This window comes from Erpetoichthys calabaricus, chromosome 14, assembly GCF_900747795.2.
Source record: "Erpetoichthys calabaricus chromosome 14, fErpCal1.3, whole genome shotgun sequence".
Taxonomy (NCBI): Eukaryota; Metazoa; Chordata; class Cladistia; order Polypteriformes; family Polypteridae; genus Erpetoichthys; species Erpetoichthys calabaricus.
The window spans coordinates 100,105,591-100,121,715 of NC_041407.2; the positions used below are offsets into that span (position 1 = coordinate 100,105,591).

At 44.7% G+C, this 16,125-nt stretch overlaps 1 protein-coding gene across 5 annotated transcripts in view; it reads right to left on the minus strand.

The window, feature by feature from the left end:
* Positions 1 to 6,189: 6,189 nt before the first annotated feature.
* znf385c (zinc finger protein 385C) overlaps positions 6,190 to 16,125 on the minus strand; it is a 312,314-nt gene continuing 302,378 nt past the window's right edge. For 3 of the 5 annotated variants that reach the window (XM_051918845.1, XM_051918844.1, XM_051918846.1), the window contains exons 8-9: positions 12,534 to 12,623; positions 6,191 to 6,871 (exon numbers count right to left, since the gene is read on the minus strand). In XM_051918845.1, the coding sequence (XP_051774805.1) occupies positions 6,638 to 6,871; positions 12,534 to 12,623 (324 nt within the window). In that variant the 3' untranslated portion in view covers positions 6,191 to 6,637. Of the gene's footprint in view, positions 6,872 to 12,533; positions 12,624 to 16,125 lie in introns of all 5 variants that reach the window. The other 2 variants (XM_051918847.1, XM_051918843.1) reach the window with 1 other exon arrangement.

The following is a 16,125-nucleotide window of genomic DNA, read 5'->3' on the forward strand; positions in this document are numbered from 1 at the left end:
CTATAACAGTACATTAGAAGAAAAAATGTACAAGGAACCATACAGATAAAATAAACTTCAATACTGGCCCCGTCCCGGTCACATATATTTGTCTCTCTATAATGGATTTCTGAGCCAACGTGACGGTCACATGACTGCAATTATTATTATGTTATTTACAACTGGACACACAAAACGACAAGCTAGGAAGTAGGCGCGCGGGCGCGAGTACGCGGGCACGCGGGGCTCAGACGAAGGTTTATTCACAGTGTTGATCAGGAGGAAGGTGACACCGCCGGCCTTCCCGCTGGGCATCATCGCCCTGCTCGGGGGGCACCGCCCGTCTGTGTGCTCTTCGCTTCACTTTTAAGCCACACAAAGGAATGCGAGAAACGGAGAAAAGAACGAAGCCCGCGGCTCACGGAAGCCTTGTTGTGCTCTTAGTGAATAAGACGGCGCCCCCGCCCCCCACACCACACCACAGGCCGGTGACATCTGCCCGGCGGTCGGCTTTGCGGCGAACACCCGGAAATGACCTTCACTTCGCATTTTTAGGCTAAAGAAATATCAGAAACACTTATTGCTGGCAGCGGACAGATGAGCGATCGTGCTCACTACGAAAGGCGCTATATGAAACTAAGACTGACTGGTGGATTATTGCTGGTTTTCCGCTCTTGGGAATGTTTCCTTGGCACACATTTCAAGGTCGCCCTGAATCCTCTAACTCGGATTTGAAATTTTCGACCCTCTGACCACCACAACCCCAACCCAACAGGCCGTGCAGGACAAATGATTTTGGAAAAAGGGAACGGAATGCGGGCGGCACGGTGGCGCAGTTAGGAGACCCAGGTTCGCTTCCCGGGTTCTCCGGTTTCCTCCCACAGTCCAAAGACATGCAGGTTAGGTGCATTGGCGATTCTAAATTGTCCCTAGTGTGTGCGCCCTGCCCAGGGTTTGTTTCCTACCTTGCGCCCTGTGTTGGCTGGGATTGGCTCCTGTAGACCCCCGTGACCCTGTAGTGGCCCCCCCTGTAGATAATGGATGGATGGATGGAACGGAATGCAATCAGGCTGGCAGCCCTCATAACACTCGGACCGATTGGCAACACGAAACTGGCACGCGTGAGTGCGCCTTGTAATGGACTTTATCATCCTTTGATGATAAGATTAAGATAAGATTTACTCTTTTTAAAAATTTCTTTTGGGTTTTAGATTTGATAAGAATGTAAAAAAAAAATAAAAAGCGTGTTTTTATTGGAACAAAATCCAAGTTTTTTGTCGCAAACTTGCACGGTGGTAGTGTTGGGCGTGCCAGAAGTTGAGTGCACGCATGTTCAGTTACTAAAACCGTGTAATTGCAATTAATAATAACTAATAACGCATGTTATTTATATAGCGCCTTTCTCATGGTCAAGGCGCTTAGTGATGGGCGTTTCGATGCACTTTACTGATTCGATTCTCTCAGACGTTTAATGGAATCGAGTCTTTTGATTCGCTTGATTCATTTTTAGGATTTGAGGCTGGTGCATTTGTGAAGTGCTTGGGGTTTGTCTCTTCTGATAACGTCACAAATATGTCATTTCATAATTCATACAGTATTTTTATATATTCCACATTTCGATACTTCATTGTCCTGTTTCAGTAGAGAAAGCACTAGAACACATTAAAGATACAGAACCAAACTAATTCGCTCTGCTACATAACCACGCGTGAAGGGGAAACCGTGCAGCTCGTTATCGGGTAATGCCTCAAATCAAATGAACGAGAATCCCGTGGGTCGTTCGGAAATCAAGTGACTCATTGCGTGAGACTCATGTGGTTCGTTTGTGACTCTGATGAATGAGAATTGTGAGACTTGTTCTGAAATCAAATGAGCAAGAACCGTGCGACCGATTAGCGAAGCGAGTGAACGGGAATTGGGGGACTCGTTCACAAATGAAATCGATCAGAATCGCGCAACTCGTTCGCAAATCAAGGAAACGAGAACCATGCGACTCATCAGCGAATCAAATGAACGAGCATTGTGGGAGTTCTTTACAGATCACGGGAATGAGAATCATGTGACTTGCTTGTGAGTCAAACCAATAGGAATCATGTGACCCATTTGGGACTCAACTGAATGAGGATCGTGTGATTCACGAGCGAATCAAATGAAAGAGAATCCTGTGACTCGTTCTCAACTCAAATCAACAAGAACTGTGTGATCGATTATAGCGAAGCAAGTGAATGGAAACTGTGTGATGCGTTCACAAATGAAATAAATCAGAATCTTGCCACTCATTTGCAAATCAAACAAATGAGAATTGTGTGACGCATCAGCGAATTAAATTAAGGAGAATCGCGTGCCATTCGCAAATCAGAATCATGTGACTCACTTCATGCCCGGCCTTAGGCATAGGCTAAGTAGGCGACCGCCTAGGGCCCCGGCGTCCGGGGGGCTCCGGATCGACTCCTTGGTCTAATTTTCACGTATTTCACAGAGCTTCCAGGGGGGCTCCACCCCCCTCAGGGGGCCCCTGGACCCCCCTTTCGCCTAGGGCCCCATAATACCTAAGACCGGGCCTGCTCGCTTGTGAATCAGATGAACAGGAATCATGTGACCCATTTGGGACTCTAATGAATGAGGATCGTGTGACTCCTTCGCAAATCAAACGAATAAGAATTGGGTGACACGTCAACGAAAAAAATGAACGAGAATTAGGCACCTCGTTAGCAAACGAAGTGAATGAAAATTGTGTGACTTGTTTGCAAATCAAATTAATCATGTGACTCATTTCTGAACCAAATGAACAAGAATCATGTGACTCCTTTGAAAGTCAAATGAACGAGAATCATGTGACTCGTTAGCAAAGCACAAACATGTGTCTCGTTTCTGAATCAAATGAATGAGAATCATGTGACTCATTAGCAAATTGAATGAGAATCATGTGACTTGTTAGCAAAGGAAATGAACGAGAATCATGTGACTCGTTAGCGAATCAAATGAATGAGAATCATGTGACTTGTTAGGAAAGGAAATGAACGAGAATCATGTGACTCGTTAGCGAATCAAATGAATGAGAATCATGTGACTTGTTAGGAAAGGAAATGAACGAGAATCATGTGACTTGTTTGAGAGTCAAATGAACGAGAATCATGTGACTTGTTAGCAAAGGAAATGAACAAGAATCATGTGACTTGTTAGCGAATCAAATGAACGAGAATCATGTGACTTGTTAGCAAAGGAAATGAACGAGAATCATGTGACTCGTTAGCAAAGGAAATGAACAAGAGTCATGTGACTTGTTGAAGGTCAAATGAATGAGAATCATGTGACTCGTTTGCGAATCAAATGAACGAGAATCATGTGACTGTTAGCAAATCAAATGAACGAGAATCATGTGACTCGTTAGCAAAGGAAATGAACAAGAGTCATGTGACTTGTTGAAGGTCAAATGAATGAGAATCATGTGACTCGTTTGAGAATCAAATGAACGAGAATCATGTGACTGTTAGCAAATCAAATGAATGAGAATCATGTGACTCGTTAGCAAAGGAAATGAACAAGAGTCATGTGACTTGTTTGAAGGTCAAATGAATGAGAATCATGTGACTCGTTTGCGAATCAAATTTATGAGAGTCATGTGACTCGTTCTCAGGTAATGAATGGGTTCAGTTAAAACAATTTGTGAATGCTGCATGCTCTGTGGGCTGAATGAGCTGTCAAATATGTGCGCTTCGGTAAAGTTGAAAGCAAATGATTATTAGAAATAAGAATAAGATTTTTTTCAAAGTTTAATTTTGTGTGACTAACGTGTTGAATGCACAGAGACACATACAGAGTATCATCCTAATTTTATGTTTCTATATTATATTGTGCTTGGGAATCAACTCCTATGATTCACTGAAAAGAGTCACTGAAAAAAGAAGGAATCGTTCGCGCATCGTCCATCACTGATTTCGATAAGCAGGATGTCATATTAGAAGACCAGTTACGACTCTTGTGTCTCGAAACAAGCGGATTTAGAACAAGGAATGAGCGGCCCACTGCTGTGTAAGGTTTGAGGTAAGGCAGGTCTGCTCGCTAGGGATGGCGACGTGTGGCATGTTGATTAGTAAGAATCTCGCTGGACTTGGAACACGTGACAGAACGGAGCTTTCAACTGCATAGAAACAATTTCTACCGGGCTTCCCTCGATTCAGTCGTTCTTCAGAACCAGGGGGCGGAGCCTATCACCACGTCATTGGATGAACTGAAGAAGGGACTGGGCGCCAGTCCACAGCTGAGTTGAGCAGATTTGCCAGTCAACTGACCCACAAAGTTTAGAGTGGCTCCATAATCCAACATCGAGACGGGAATATCGGGTTCAATGAGGACCCCCACAGACCAGTGATTTTTAGGAATGCACTCCACTTTTCCTTTAAAACCCTTGAAGACATGTAGCTTAGGTTGAGTGGAGATTCAAAATCTACCCAGTGATGAACTGGCGTCCCACCCATGGCTGTTTCCTGGTTAATGCCCACTGCTGCCCACTGAATCTGGCGAGCTTTTAGAGTTTTATCTCTGCTTAGTTATGTTTAGGGTTGAAGTGAAATAGGAGATTAACTGGGCAACACTGGGCAATTGGCATCTCTGGATGGGACGCCAGTCCTCTGCAGGGCACACAAGCTAGCTTAAAATTCGCGGGTTTGTGGTGCCTGAGGTTCTCGGAGACCAAACACAGGGGGGTAACCCCCAGTATGGACGTCAGGTGGCTCAATTGTTTCTAGCGGGACGCTTTATAGACGCCTGGAGAGTCTTATGATACGCTCTTAGAAATGAAGGTTCCACAGTGGTTCTTCAGAGTGATGCCATGGGGGAACCATGCAGATAAAGGTTCCAGAAAGAGCCGTTATTGATTCAGGTTCCATAAATAACCAGGAATAGATCCTAACAGATTTGAGAAATTCCAATGGATGCACAATTTTGTTGCATATAAGCTCAGGTTTTCTTGATCTGTTAGTATCCTGCCTACTATACCAAACCACAGAGTTCTCTTCTGTCCAAAGTCCAAAGGACACAATTTCATAAGCAGAGAACCCTTCCCAGAATTAAATGGTTCTTTGCCAAGGAATGGGTCTACGAGAAACCACACCACCCACTGACGTGCCATTGAAGAACCAGGACTTTTAAGAGTGCACCCGGAGAAAAGCGAGGAAATCTGCAAGCTGCAATTCGGCATTAATCTGATCATTGAACTCGTGTCGGTCGCTGTGAGAGTGAAGCACTAAACGCTGCGCCACCTTCCCGCTAAATGTCCGTTATTGAAGAATGGCGATGCACGCTTGAAATGGCAGGTAGACGGTAACCAGACCCCCGTTTGAAGTCAAGGCACCGGAGCTGTGAGGGCGGCGGCACTAATCACTGTGCCACCCTACCCCACCCCACACCACACACACACACACACACGGAGGACTCTCTTTTAATTTCAAAGCGATATATAAAGAATAAAAGTCAGAAAGAGCCGAGTATCCGGATGTCTGCTCTGTTCCAGGCTGCCATCTGCTTTTCCCTGATTTATAAACGGACCCCCATGCGATTCACGGAAGCGTTTGGCTCAGTTTGACTTTCCGTATGGACACAAGAAAAAAAAAAAAAGGAAAGTGTGAGGCCTGTCACGGCCACGGGGGGCGCCAGCGCACTGCAGACAGGCCTCTGATGGAGTCCTCGGCGTCAGGCGGCGATGCGGCTGTGCGTTACGAGCCACGAGCTGAAGCCCCCCTAGCTTGATGCTGACGTCCCTAATTGGTTGCAAAGGCTGAATCACACTGGGCAAAAGAAGCCAATGCTGAGCTCTGTGCAGGCCAGCTGTCAGTGTAGGGGGTCTGCGTGTTGACCCCCCACACACCCCCCCCATGGTCAGCAGCCTTGGCCTTTCACATGCCCCCCCCATTATATAGCCCCCACCCCCCTTAGCCGTGGTTCCTGGCCATATGCATGTGTGAATTTGGGTCACAACATGATCCATCTGCTGCCCCCTACAGGAGGGCACATGAACTGACTGCACGTCAGCCAGCACTGTCCTCCAATGCCATGGTGGGGTGTCAATGGTAGCTAGAGAATGAGCCCACTGACTGTGCCAATCCCTGTCTGCCTATCCGGTGGTGCGTAAACAGGCTGGTGTAAGGTGACACTAAACTGACAATGATAATGAAAGGGGTGAGGCTGCCGAAGTCACTCTCATGGAGCAGGGGGGCTGCTGAGTGGCCCCGGGGGCTGAATGTCTAAATGCAGCCTTCCTCTGTTTGTATAAAAACCTCTTTAAAGCCGTGAAGCGCAACAAACAAAAAAAAAAAAAAGAAGATAACATAACATGCAGACACGAGTCAGGAAAATAGTCGCAGAATCTCTTTGTACAGAAAACAGAAAACTGTAAATATCAATATGGCTTTTGTGCCCCCCAGGTGGGGGCCTTGGGATTTCCACCCCGCTGCCTAGCGCTCTATGTGTGCCTATGGTATGCCTAGACGTACGGCCGACTATATACACACTGGGGGGGGGGGTGGCGCACTCCCAGACGGCGTGGCACGAGGACTGCATAGTTCTTTGTAATGAAATGGCCGCCACCTCCCCCTCCACCCCTGCCTTTCCCAGTCCGTGATCACAGTGACCCTGCCCTGAGTGGGCCGCATGAGCTGCCTTAGTAAGGGGCAAACAGGATCGGGGTGTGTGCTGCCCGCAGGGGGCCAGGCGCCGGCCGGAACAAGGCTGGTCCCAGGAATGGGGTCTGGATGAGGGTGGTGGTGGTGCCCGCTGGGTGGCGCAGAGTCAGGGGGCTGGCGGCCATGGTGCACAGTGCGGCCGGGCTCAGAGGGCTTGGCAGGAATCCTGGCGTCAGGGTCTTGGTGAGCTGCTTCTGCAGGGCCAGTTTGGTCTGAAAGAAGAACAAGAAGATGAAGATGAAGACGAGGGTAAGGGGATGAGGACAAGCATTCAAGAGGACCTCAGTGAAGACACTGAAGCAGAACGTCCTGAACATTCAGTCCTGCATACATGGTAATGACGTGTAACCCTCATCTGGTATGGTGTTACCCAAAATGCACTGGACACTGCTGTTCGCACACAGGCACCATATACAGGGAAATATACAGTCACACGTAATGTCAGCTACACAGTCACTGCTGCTGCTTTTAGTCACGTATGGCACTCAGTCACACAGAACTTACACATACATATACAGTACAATACACAGAGCCATATAATAGACACTCCTGTATGTATGTATGTATGTATATTATAATACACAGTGCCATATAATAGACAATCCTGTATGTATGTATATTATAATACACAGTGCCATATAATAGACACTCCTGTATGTATGTACAGTATATTATGATACACAGTGCCATATAATACACTCCTGTATGTATGTACAGTATATTATGATACACAGTGCCATATAATAGACACTCCTGTATGTATGTATATTATAATACACAGTGCCATATGATAGACACTCCTGTATGTATGTACAGTATATTATAATACACAGTGACATATAATAGACACTCCTGTATGTATGTATGTATGTATGTATATTATAATACACAGTGCCATATGATAGACACTCCTGTATGTATGTACAGTATATTATAATACACAGTGACATATAATAGACACTCCTGTATGTATGTATATTATAATACACAGTGCCATATGATAGACACTCCTGTATGTATGTATGTATGTATATTATAATACACAGTGCCATATAATAGACACTCCTGTATGTATGTACAGTATATTATGATACACAGTGCCATATAATAGACACTCCTGTATGTATGTACAGTATATTATGATACACAGTGCCATATAATAGACACTCCTGTATGTATGTACAGTATATTATAATACACAGTGACATATAATAGACACTCCTGTATGTATGTACAGTATATTATGATACACAGTGCCATATAATAGACACTCCTGTATGTATGTACAGTATATTATAATACACAGTGACATATAATAGACACTCCTGTATGTATGTATATTATAATACACAGTGCCATATGATAGACACTCCTGTATGTATGTATGTATATTATAATACACAGTGCCATATGACAGACACTCCTGTATGTATGTATGTATATTATAATACACAGTGCCATATGATAGACACTCCTGTATGTATGTATATTATAATACACAGTGCCATATGATAGACACTCCTGTATGTATGTATGTATGTATGTATATTATAATACACAGTGCCATATAATAGACACTCCTGTATGTATGTATATTATAATACACAGTGCCATATGATAGACACTCCTGTATGTATGTATGTATGTATGTATATTATAATACACAGTGCCATATGATAGACACTCCTGTATGTATGTATATTATAATACACAGTGCCATATAATAGACACTCCTGTATGTATGTATATTATAATACACAGTGCCATATGATAGACACTCCTGTATGTATGTATGTATGTATATTATAATACACAGTGCCATATAATAGACACTCATGTATGTATGTATGTATATTATAATACACAGTGCCATATGACAGACACTCCTGTATGTATGTATGTATGTATATTATAATACACAGTGCCATATAATAGACACTCCTGTATGTATGTACAGTATATTTTGATACACAGTGCCATATAATACACTCCTGTATGTATGTACAGTATATTATGATACACAGTGCCATATAATAGACACTCCTGTATGTATGTACAGTATATTATAATACACAGTGACATATAATAGACACTCCTGTATGTATGTACAGTATATTATAATACACAGTGACATATAATAGACACTCCTGTATGTATGTATATTATAATACACAGTGCCATATGATAGACACTCCTGTATGTATGTACAGTATATTATAATACACAGTGACATATAATAGACACTCATGTATGTATGTATATTATAATACACAGTGCCATATGACAGACACTCCTGAATGTATGTATATTATAATACACAGTGCCATATGATAGACACTCCTGTATGTATGTATATTATAATACACAGTGCCATATGATAGACACTCCTGTATGTATGTATGTATGTATGTATGTATATTATAATACACAGTGCCATATAATAGACACTCCTGTATGTATGTATATTATAATACACAGTGCCATATGATAGACACTCCTGTATGTATGTATATTATAATACACAGTGCCATATAATAGACACTCATGTATGTATGTATATTATAATACACAGTGCCATATGACAGACACTCCTGTATGTATGTATGTATATTATAATACACAGTGCCATATGATAGACACTCCTGTATGTATGTATACGATGATACACAGTGCCATAGACAGTAACATACGCTCCAGTATGGCACACAGTCACACAGAACATACAGCAGTTCATAACGAGGAGTAACAAAGACACTCCTGTGTGTAATACACAGTCACCTGTGCTGCCTTTCATACACACTCCTATATAACATGTGTGGCTGTCTCTTATACAGGAGTGTATACCATAGTGTATGTCACAGGAGTGTATGTGTGGCTGTGTGGTATACAGGAGTGCCTGTTATGGTTGACAGTGTACTGCACTATATTAAATGTGACCTTATATTATGAACGACTGTATATTACAGTATATGTGACTGTGTGTTATGCATAGGTGAAGCCATTCATTATATGTTACTGTATATTATCATAATATATTTATAAAGAAGAATTAAACTATAATGTATACACCAGTAAAATATACAGTACAATCAAACACAATACACAGCAGTTTATAATGAAGAGTGACATATACATGCACAGTCAGTCAAATATATAATCATTCATAAAATATACAGTATATGTAGTCACATATAATAGACACTGGTGTATGGCACACAGCCACACAGTCCATACACATGCAGGTACAGTATAGTACTATAACACATATAATATAATCACACATAGCATACAAAAGTGTGTAATAAAGAGTGACATATACATTCCTGTATAGTACACAGTCAAATATACAGCCCTTTGTAGTGTATACAGTAGAGTCGCATATAAAACACACTCCATGTGCAGGACACAATCACACATAATACACACATACGCAGCCCGCGGCAGGCCCTCCCATCACACACACACTAACATCACCACGTGAGGATGTCTGCCTGCTATACTGGAGTGCATATTATGGCTGACATGTGACGACGGTGTGTATCACGAGGGACTGAAGCCGATATGCGACTGGGTGTCATGCAGGAGTGTTGACGTCCCACCTCATTATAAACTACTGGTTACTATGGTGTGTTGCAGTCATTTCTAATGAGTGACATACAGGACCCCACAGTATAATAGACAGCCACACAGGACACACACTCTGGTGCACTTCACACACACACTCATTTAGGGAACTCTGAAACTCGGCTTGACGTCATCTCGGTGAGCAGGACTGACGGGCCGAATGGCCTCCCCTCCTCAGACGTTTGCCAACGTTGCCGTGCTGGACGCTCGCTCATGCATGACATCCACTCACTCTTAACAGCTGGTCAAGGGATTAAATACACTCGGGTGGAGGAATCCAAGGCCGTCGCCAGGCTGATGGTACATTTCACACACGGCAGCACACAGGGCCGTCACACCACTTCATTACAAATCGCCTACAACAGGCGTGTCAAACTCACTACCATTGGTGGGCCGCTTCGACTGCCATACGTGCGTCAGCGGGCCGCACTGTAACAAATACTATTATACTATTATACAAAGTTACTGTAGTTCTCTTTCCAATACTGAAAACTTTAATTAAAAAAATGTAACACTCAAAGTTTAAAGTTTAAAGAAAAGCAATCTATTTCCATATAGTCGCCGTACAACAGCGTACAATTAGAGTCTTAGCCTCTTAGCTAGGTCCTTATATAGGAGTCTTACAGTGTGAGATTTATTTCTTTTGTCCCGACACTTGGCATCTCTTGTTAGTAACCAGTTCGGCAATATCAGGCCTGAAATCTTGTGCAGCTGCAACTTTTATGAGGGATGAAAGGTGCTCGACGGTTAAGTCTTGAGCGATGTGGGGTTTTGGTAGCTTTCATTAACAAAAACAATTGCTCACAAAGGTAAGTGCTTCTGAACATAGACAGTACTCTCAATGCCAACGTACGGATCTGCACATACGAGGGTGGCAGGTAAGCATACAAGCCTGGCACACCAATTTCGTTGTATTTTGCCTTCAGAACAGAATCGGACTGCAGTTCAGTCAACTCCATTTGGATATTCTCAGGCGCATTCTCAACGTTGTAAGAGTAGGGTGACGTAAACAGCGCAATGCCCTGTTCGTGTGAACTGAAATCACGAAAACGCTCACTGAATTCATTGCTCAGTAATTCAAGTTGGAAAACAAATCCTCCAAAAATCCAATTTTACTTTACTAAGTTTACTTCAAAGTTTATATTGTAAAATAAGCCGATATGCAAAAAGCCCCCTGACCTACACTAATTTTACAAACTCAAAATCACAAAAATGTGTTATTAAACAACTCACCAACTTCTCACGTCCACTTCAGATCTTCAGCTGTAGTCTGCACTAACTGTTCGTTACAATACTAGCACAAAATTACATAAAACTAGAGCTAAAAAACATGAAAATATGTGAGTTATTACTACTCGTGATGGTCAGTTCTGCCCAGTGGCCAGTCTCAGCAGCCCAGCCAGTAGTGTAGCCTGCCAGGCTGCTGCAGCCTAGCACTTCAGTTGCGACGTCGCGGCTCATTAACTTTGGTCAAGGCTCGTGAGTGGGGGGCACTGTCATGCCTAGGGTATCAAGGAGCTGACGTCGCAGCTGAAACTATACTAGCAGATGACGTTCTGGTACCGTAATGCCATGGGAAAACGCGCTTTTGTCAGAAGGCGGAAGTAAGAAAAGTCAATAAGTGACGCCGAAGATGCAGAATGATTCAATCACAAACGATAGCAATCATTTTGTACAAGTTTAGTGCTAACTAGGATCTGTCAGGCGGACCACACAGATTTCTGTTGCGGGCCGCGTGTTTGACATGCCCGGTCTACAATGGCCGCCGTCTCAAGCGGCATATGAAGTTTTGAAAAGTTATGAAAACGACACCCCCTCCAGACTTTGCAACAAATTTGTAATTCCGCCTGCCTAACACACGCACACACACACACACTCACAAACAGCCCGATGAGTGCTGAGGCTCAGCTGACTGGCCACATGATGTAAGCCTACCATGACGTAACATACTCAGCACCACACGCCAGTTGTGAGTTTCCAACCAAGCAGACCAGCGTGGCTTTGAGGATGTGGAAGGGAAGCCCACATGGACCCGGGGAGAACACTGAAGCTGCACACAGATAGTGCCTGTATGCCCGGGTGAGGCTGGCCTTGTTCTTCTCTCTCTGAGGATCTCCATTTTGGAGGTGACCCAAGGGTAAGCTATTCATGTTTTCATGAGGGAGCATCTGGATGTGACCACCAGGGATACAGAAAAGGCTCAAACACACACATGCACGCACACATGCAAGGAGGCTCCCATGCACGTACCTGAGAAGATAATGAGGTCAGATTGCAGCGGCTGAACACCTTCTTCATGGCGGTCATCGCACTTCCGGCATAGCTGCTCCATCTTACGTTCTGCAAAACAGAGAGAGGAGAAGAACAAAGACGGGTTGGCCCTGAGGTGACATGTGCAGAGATAACGGTATGCTGTGTGACCATGACGTGTCACAAAGTTGACAGAACATGACACTCCAACAATGAGAGCAAACTTCTTCCAACCTGCTTAATCCAGTTCAGGGTCATGGTGGGGTAGGTGCAGAGGTAGTGGTCCACTGCAGTCCATTAGATTGCCCACCACACAGGGCCAATCAGCCTGATGGTAGCGCGTCGTTCACGTTGTTCTCTCATTGTTGTGGTGTGCAGAATCTGCAACTTTGTGTTGATGTTTCCATTTTATTTTGCTGAAGCCAACACAAGATGAACTTAAATACAAGACACTCGCTTGGACCGTTAGCAGAAGAGCATTCGGCTTTCCTGGATTGTCCCAGGATCAGTCACAGCGGCATCTGCTTGAACTGAGCAGCAACTCAGGAGACACCTCAGGCCGTACTGATGAGATGGGCACCAGGACTAGACTGGCATATGGCACGGGAAAGGAAGGCTCTTAAAACATCAAAAACTTTACTGTTCGGGAAAACGGAATGACTCAGAGAGAGTAAAGAGTCTGAGCGAATTCAGCCGGCATATTGACACCCAGCCAATCAGAGGGCGTAATCATCACGTGTTGTGAAACCCCCCCACCATGGAAATTTTACAGTAAATGTGCTTCACCTGAGAGTGACGTCAGGAGAGGACAAAGTGACAACAGGAGAGAGGGCAAGAGTGACATCAGGAGAGAGGGCACCAGCCACATTCAACTGTTCTCATCTGATGATCAGCCAAAGCATTCAATGAATGTTCTTCTTCTTCTTCCTTTCTGCTGCTCCCATTAGGGGTCGCCACAGTGGAAGGCGAGAGTGACGTCAGGAGAGGACAAAATGACGTCAGGGAAAGGCGAGAGTGACATCGGGAGAGGACAAAATGACGTCAGGAGAGGGCGAGAATGACATCAGGGGAGAGGGCACCAGTCAGTTTCAACTGTTCTCATCTGATCGTCAGCCAAAGCATTCAATGAATCTTCTTCTTCTTCTTCCTCTTTCTGCTGCTACCATTAGGGGTCGCCACAGTGGAGGGCGAGACTGATGTCAGGAGAGGACAAAATGATGTCAAGGGATGGCAAGAGTGACATCAGGAGTGAGGGCAACAGCCACATTCAACTGTTCTCATCTGATCATCAGCCAAAGCATTCAATTAATCTTCTTCTTCTTCCTCTTTCTGCTGCTCCCATTAGTGGTCACCACAGTGGAAGGCGAGAGTGACGTCAGGAGAGGATAAAAAGATGTCAAGGGATGGTGAGAGTGACATCAGGAGTGAGGGCACCAGCCACATTCAACTGTTCTCATCTGATGGTCAGCTAAAGCATTCAATGAATGTTCTTCTTCTTTCTCTTTCTGCTGCTCCCATTAGGGGTTGCCACAGTGGAGGGTGAGACTGATGTCAGGATAGGACAAAATGATGTCAGGGAAAGGCGAGAGTGACATCAGGAGAGGACAAAATGACGTCAGGAGAGGGCGAGAATGACATCAGGGGAGAGGGCACCAGCCACATTCAACTGTTCTCATCTGATCATCAGCCAAAGCATTCAATTAATCTTCTTCTTCTTCCTCTTTCTGCTGCTCCCATTAGTGGTCACCACAGTGGAAGGCGAGAGTGACGTCAGGAGAGGATAAAAAGATGTCAAGGGATGGTGAGAGTGACATCAGGAGTGAGGGCACCAGCCACATTCAACTGTTCTCATCTGATGGTCAGCTAAAGCATTCAATGAACGTTCTTCTTATTCTTCCTCTTTCAGCTGCTCCCGTTAGGGGTCACCACAGCGGATCATCTTCTTCCGTATCTTTCTGTCCTCGTTATCTTGTTCTGTCACCCCCATCACCTGCATGTCCTCTCCCACCACATCCGTAAACCTTTTCTTAGGCCTTCCTCTGTTCCTGTTACCTGGTAGCTCTATCCTTAGTACCCTTCTCCCAAAATACCCAGCATCTCTCCTCTGCACATGTTCAAACCAACGCAATCTCACCTCTCTGACTTTGTCTTCCAACTGTCCAACCTGAGCTAACCCTCTAATGTCCTCATTTCTAATCTGGCCATCCTCGTCACGCCCAATGTCAATCTTAGCATCTTTAACTCTGCCACCTCCAGCTGGGTCTCCTGCTTTCTGGTCAGTGTCACCGTCTCCTGCCCATATCACATAGCTGGTCTCACTACCATCCTGTAGACCTTCCCTTTCACTCTTGCTGTCACAAGTCACTCCTGATGCTCTATCGATTGCTAAATGAACGTTCATCTTTGACATCCTGAACTTTCCGTCAGCCTTTCTGTAAAGACTAATATATCTGTCCAGACTTTGCTGTCCACATTTCTCCACTTGTTTTATTGCTGCTGCTTTGTCTTCATATCTGGAGTGACTGAGGTAATCGGGTCATTTTATTTTAGAGCACCCGGAGCAGTAAGGAAGTGGCGTATGATCCGATCTGTGGACAAAGAGCTCTGTCCAATAACGAGCAGTGTGTTAAAGTCAGACATTGACTGGTCGATAAATGGCTTGTAGTCGGGGATGGTGGGCCTTTGGCTGTCGGAGTAGATTCTGGGAGACCAAAGGTAACATTTAGGTTACATCACACGTTGTTGGTGCCTATCGTCACAAGCCGTCGACTAAAGCAGATGGACTGCTAGTAGTTTGGGACTGACCAGGACTGAGGGGGGTAACAAGAGAGGCAGACGTACAAAAATTAAAAAAAGGTATTGTGTTATTGCACAGTAGGACGAGGGGGAGTCAAATGGGACTTCTTAGAAAATGGAAGGAAGCTTAACAAGACTGATGCTGTCATTTCTCAATGTCGTCTCCACCCTTCTCAACGCACTTGCGCCACCTGCCTGGCAGTGCCAGCAGAATAACAGGCTTTGTCTCATCCTCGCCACCCCTCGTGCCCCCGAGTTACTGTCGGAACACTCCATGCCGAGGGGAGCTGAGGTCACTAGAGCAGGTCACTGGGACTTACTGGAGAGACCAATGTGAAGCCTGCGATTCGATCCAAGATGGCAGGGGACTGCTGCTGTCTGTCTCAAGGAGGTTTGGGGATTTGGTAACACTAAAATGACGCCCGTGTGTGTGTTTGTGTTCACCTTGATGTCCCGTCCAGGGATTTTTGTTTCTGTCTTGTGCCCGATGCTTGCCGGAATGGGCACATCCCTTAATTGATGGATGGAATCATCAAACATCCTTTTCAGAGATATTGTGGGGAGGTGTCCTCGGAATTTAATGGACGTTTCAGGCCATTCATATCACAGCGACGCCGAACCTGTTCTCACCGTGATGATATCTCGCACTGCCACCTGGTGGAATCTTCTAGATTTTCGTAAAGTACGTGCGCAAGTATAAACAGTATAACTCTTGCATAGCAGCAGCGTCCGCTGGAGCACACGTCACGTCCCGTGAAGTACAGTGGGTATAGAAAAGAATCCCCCCCCCCTTTGA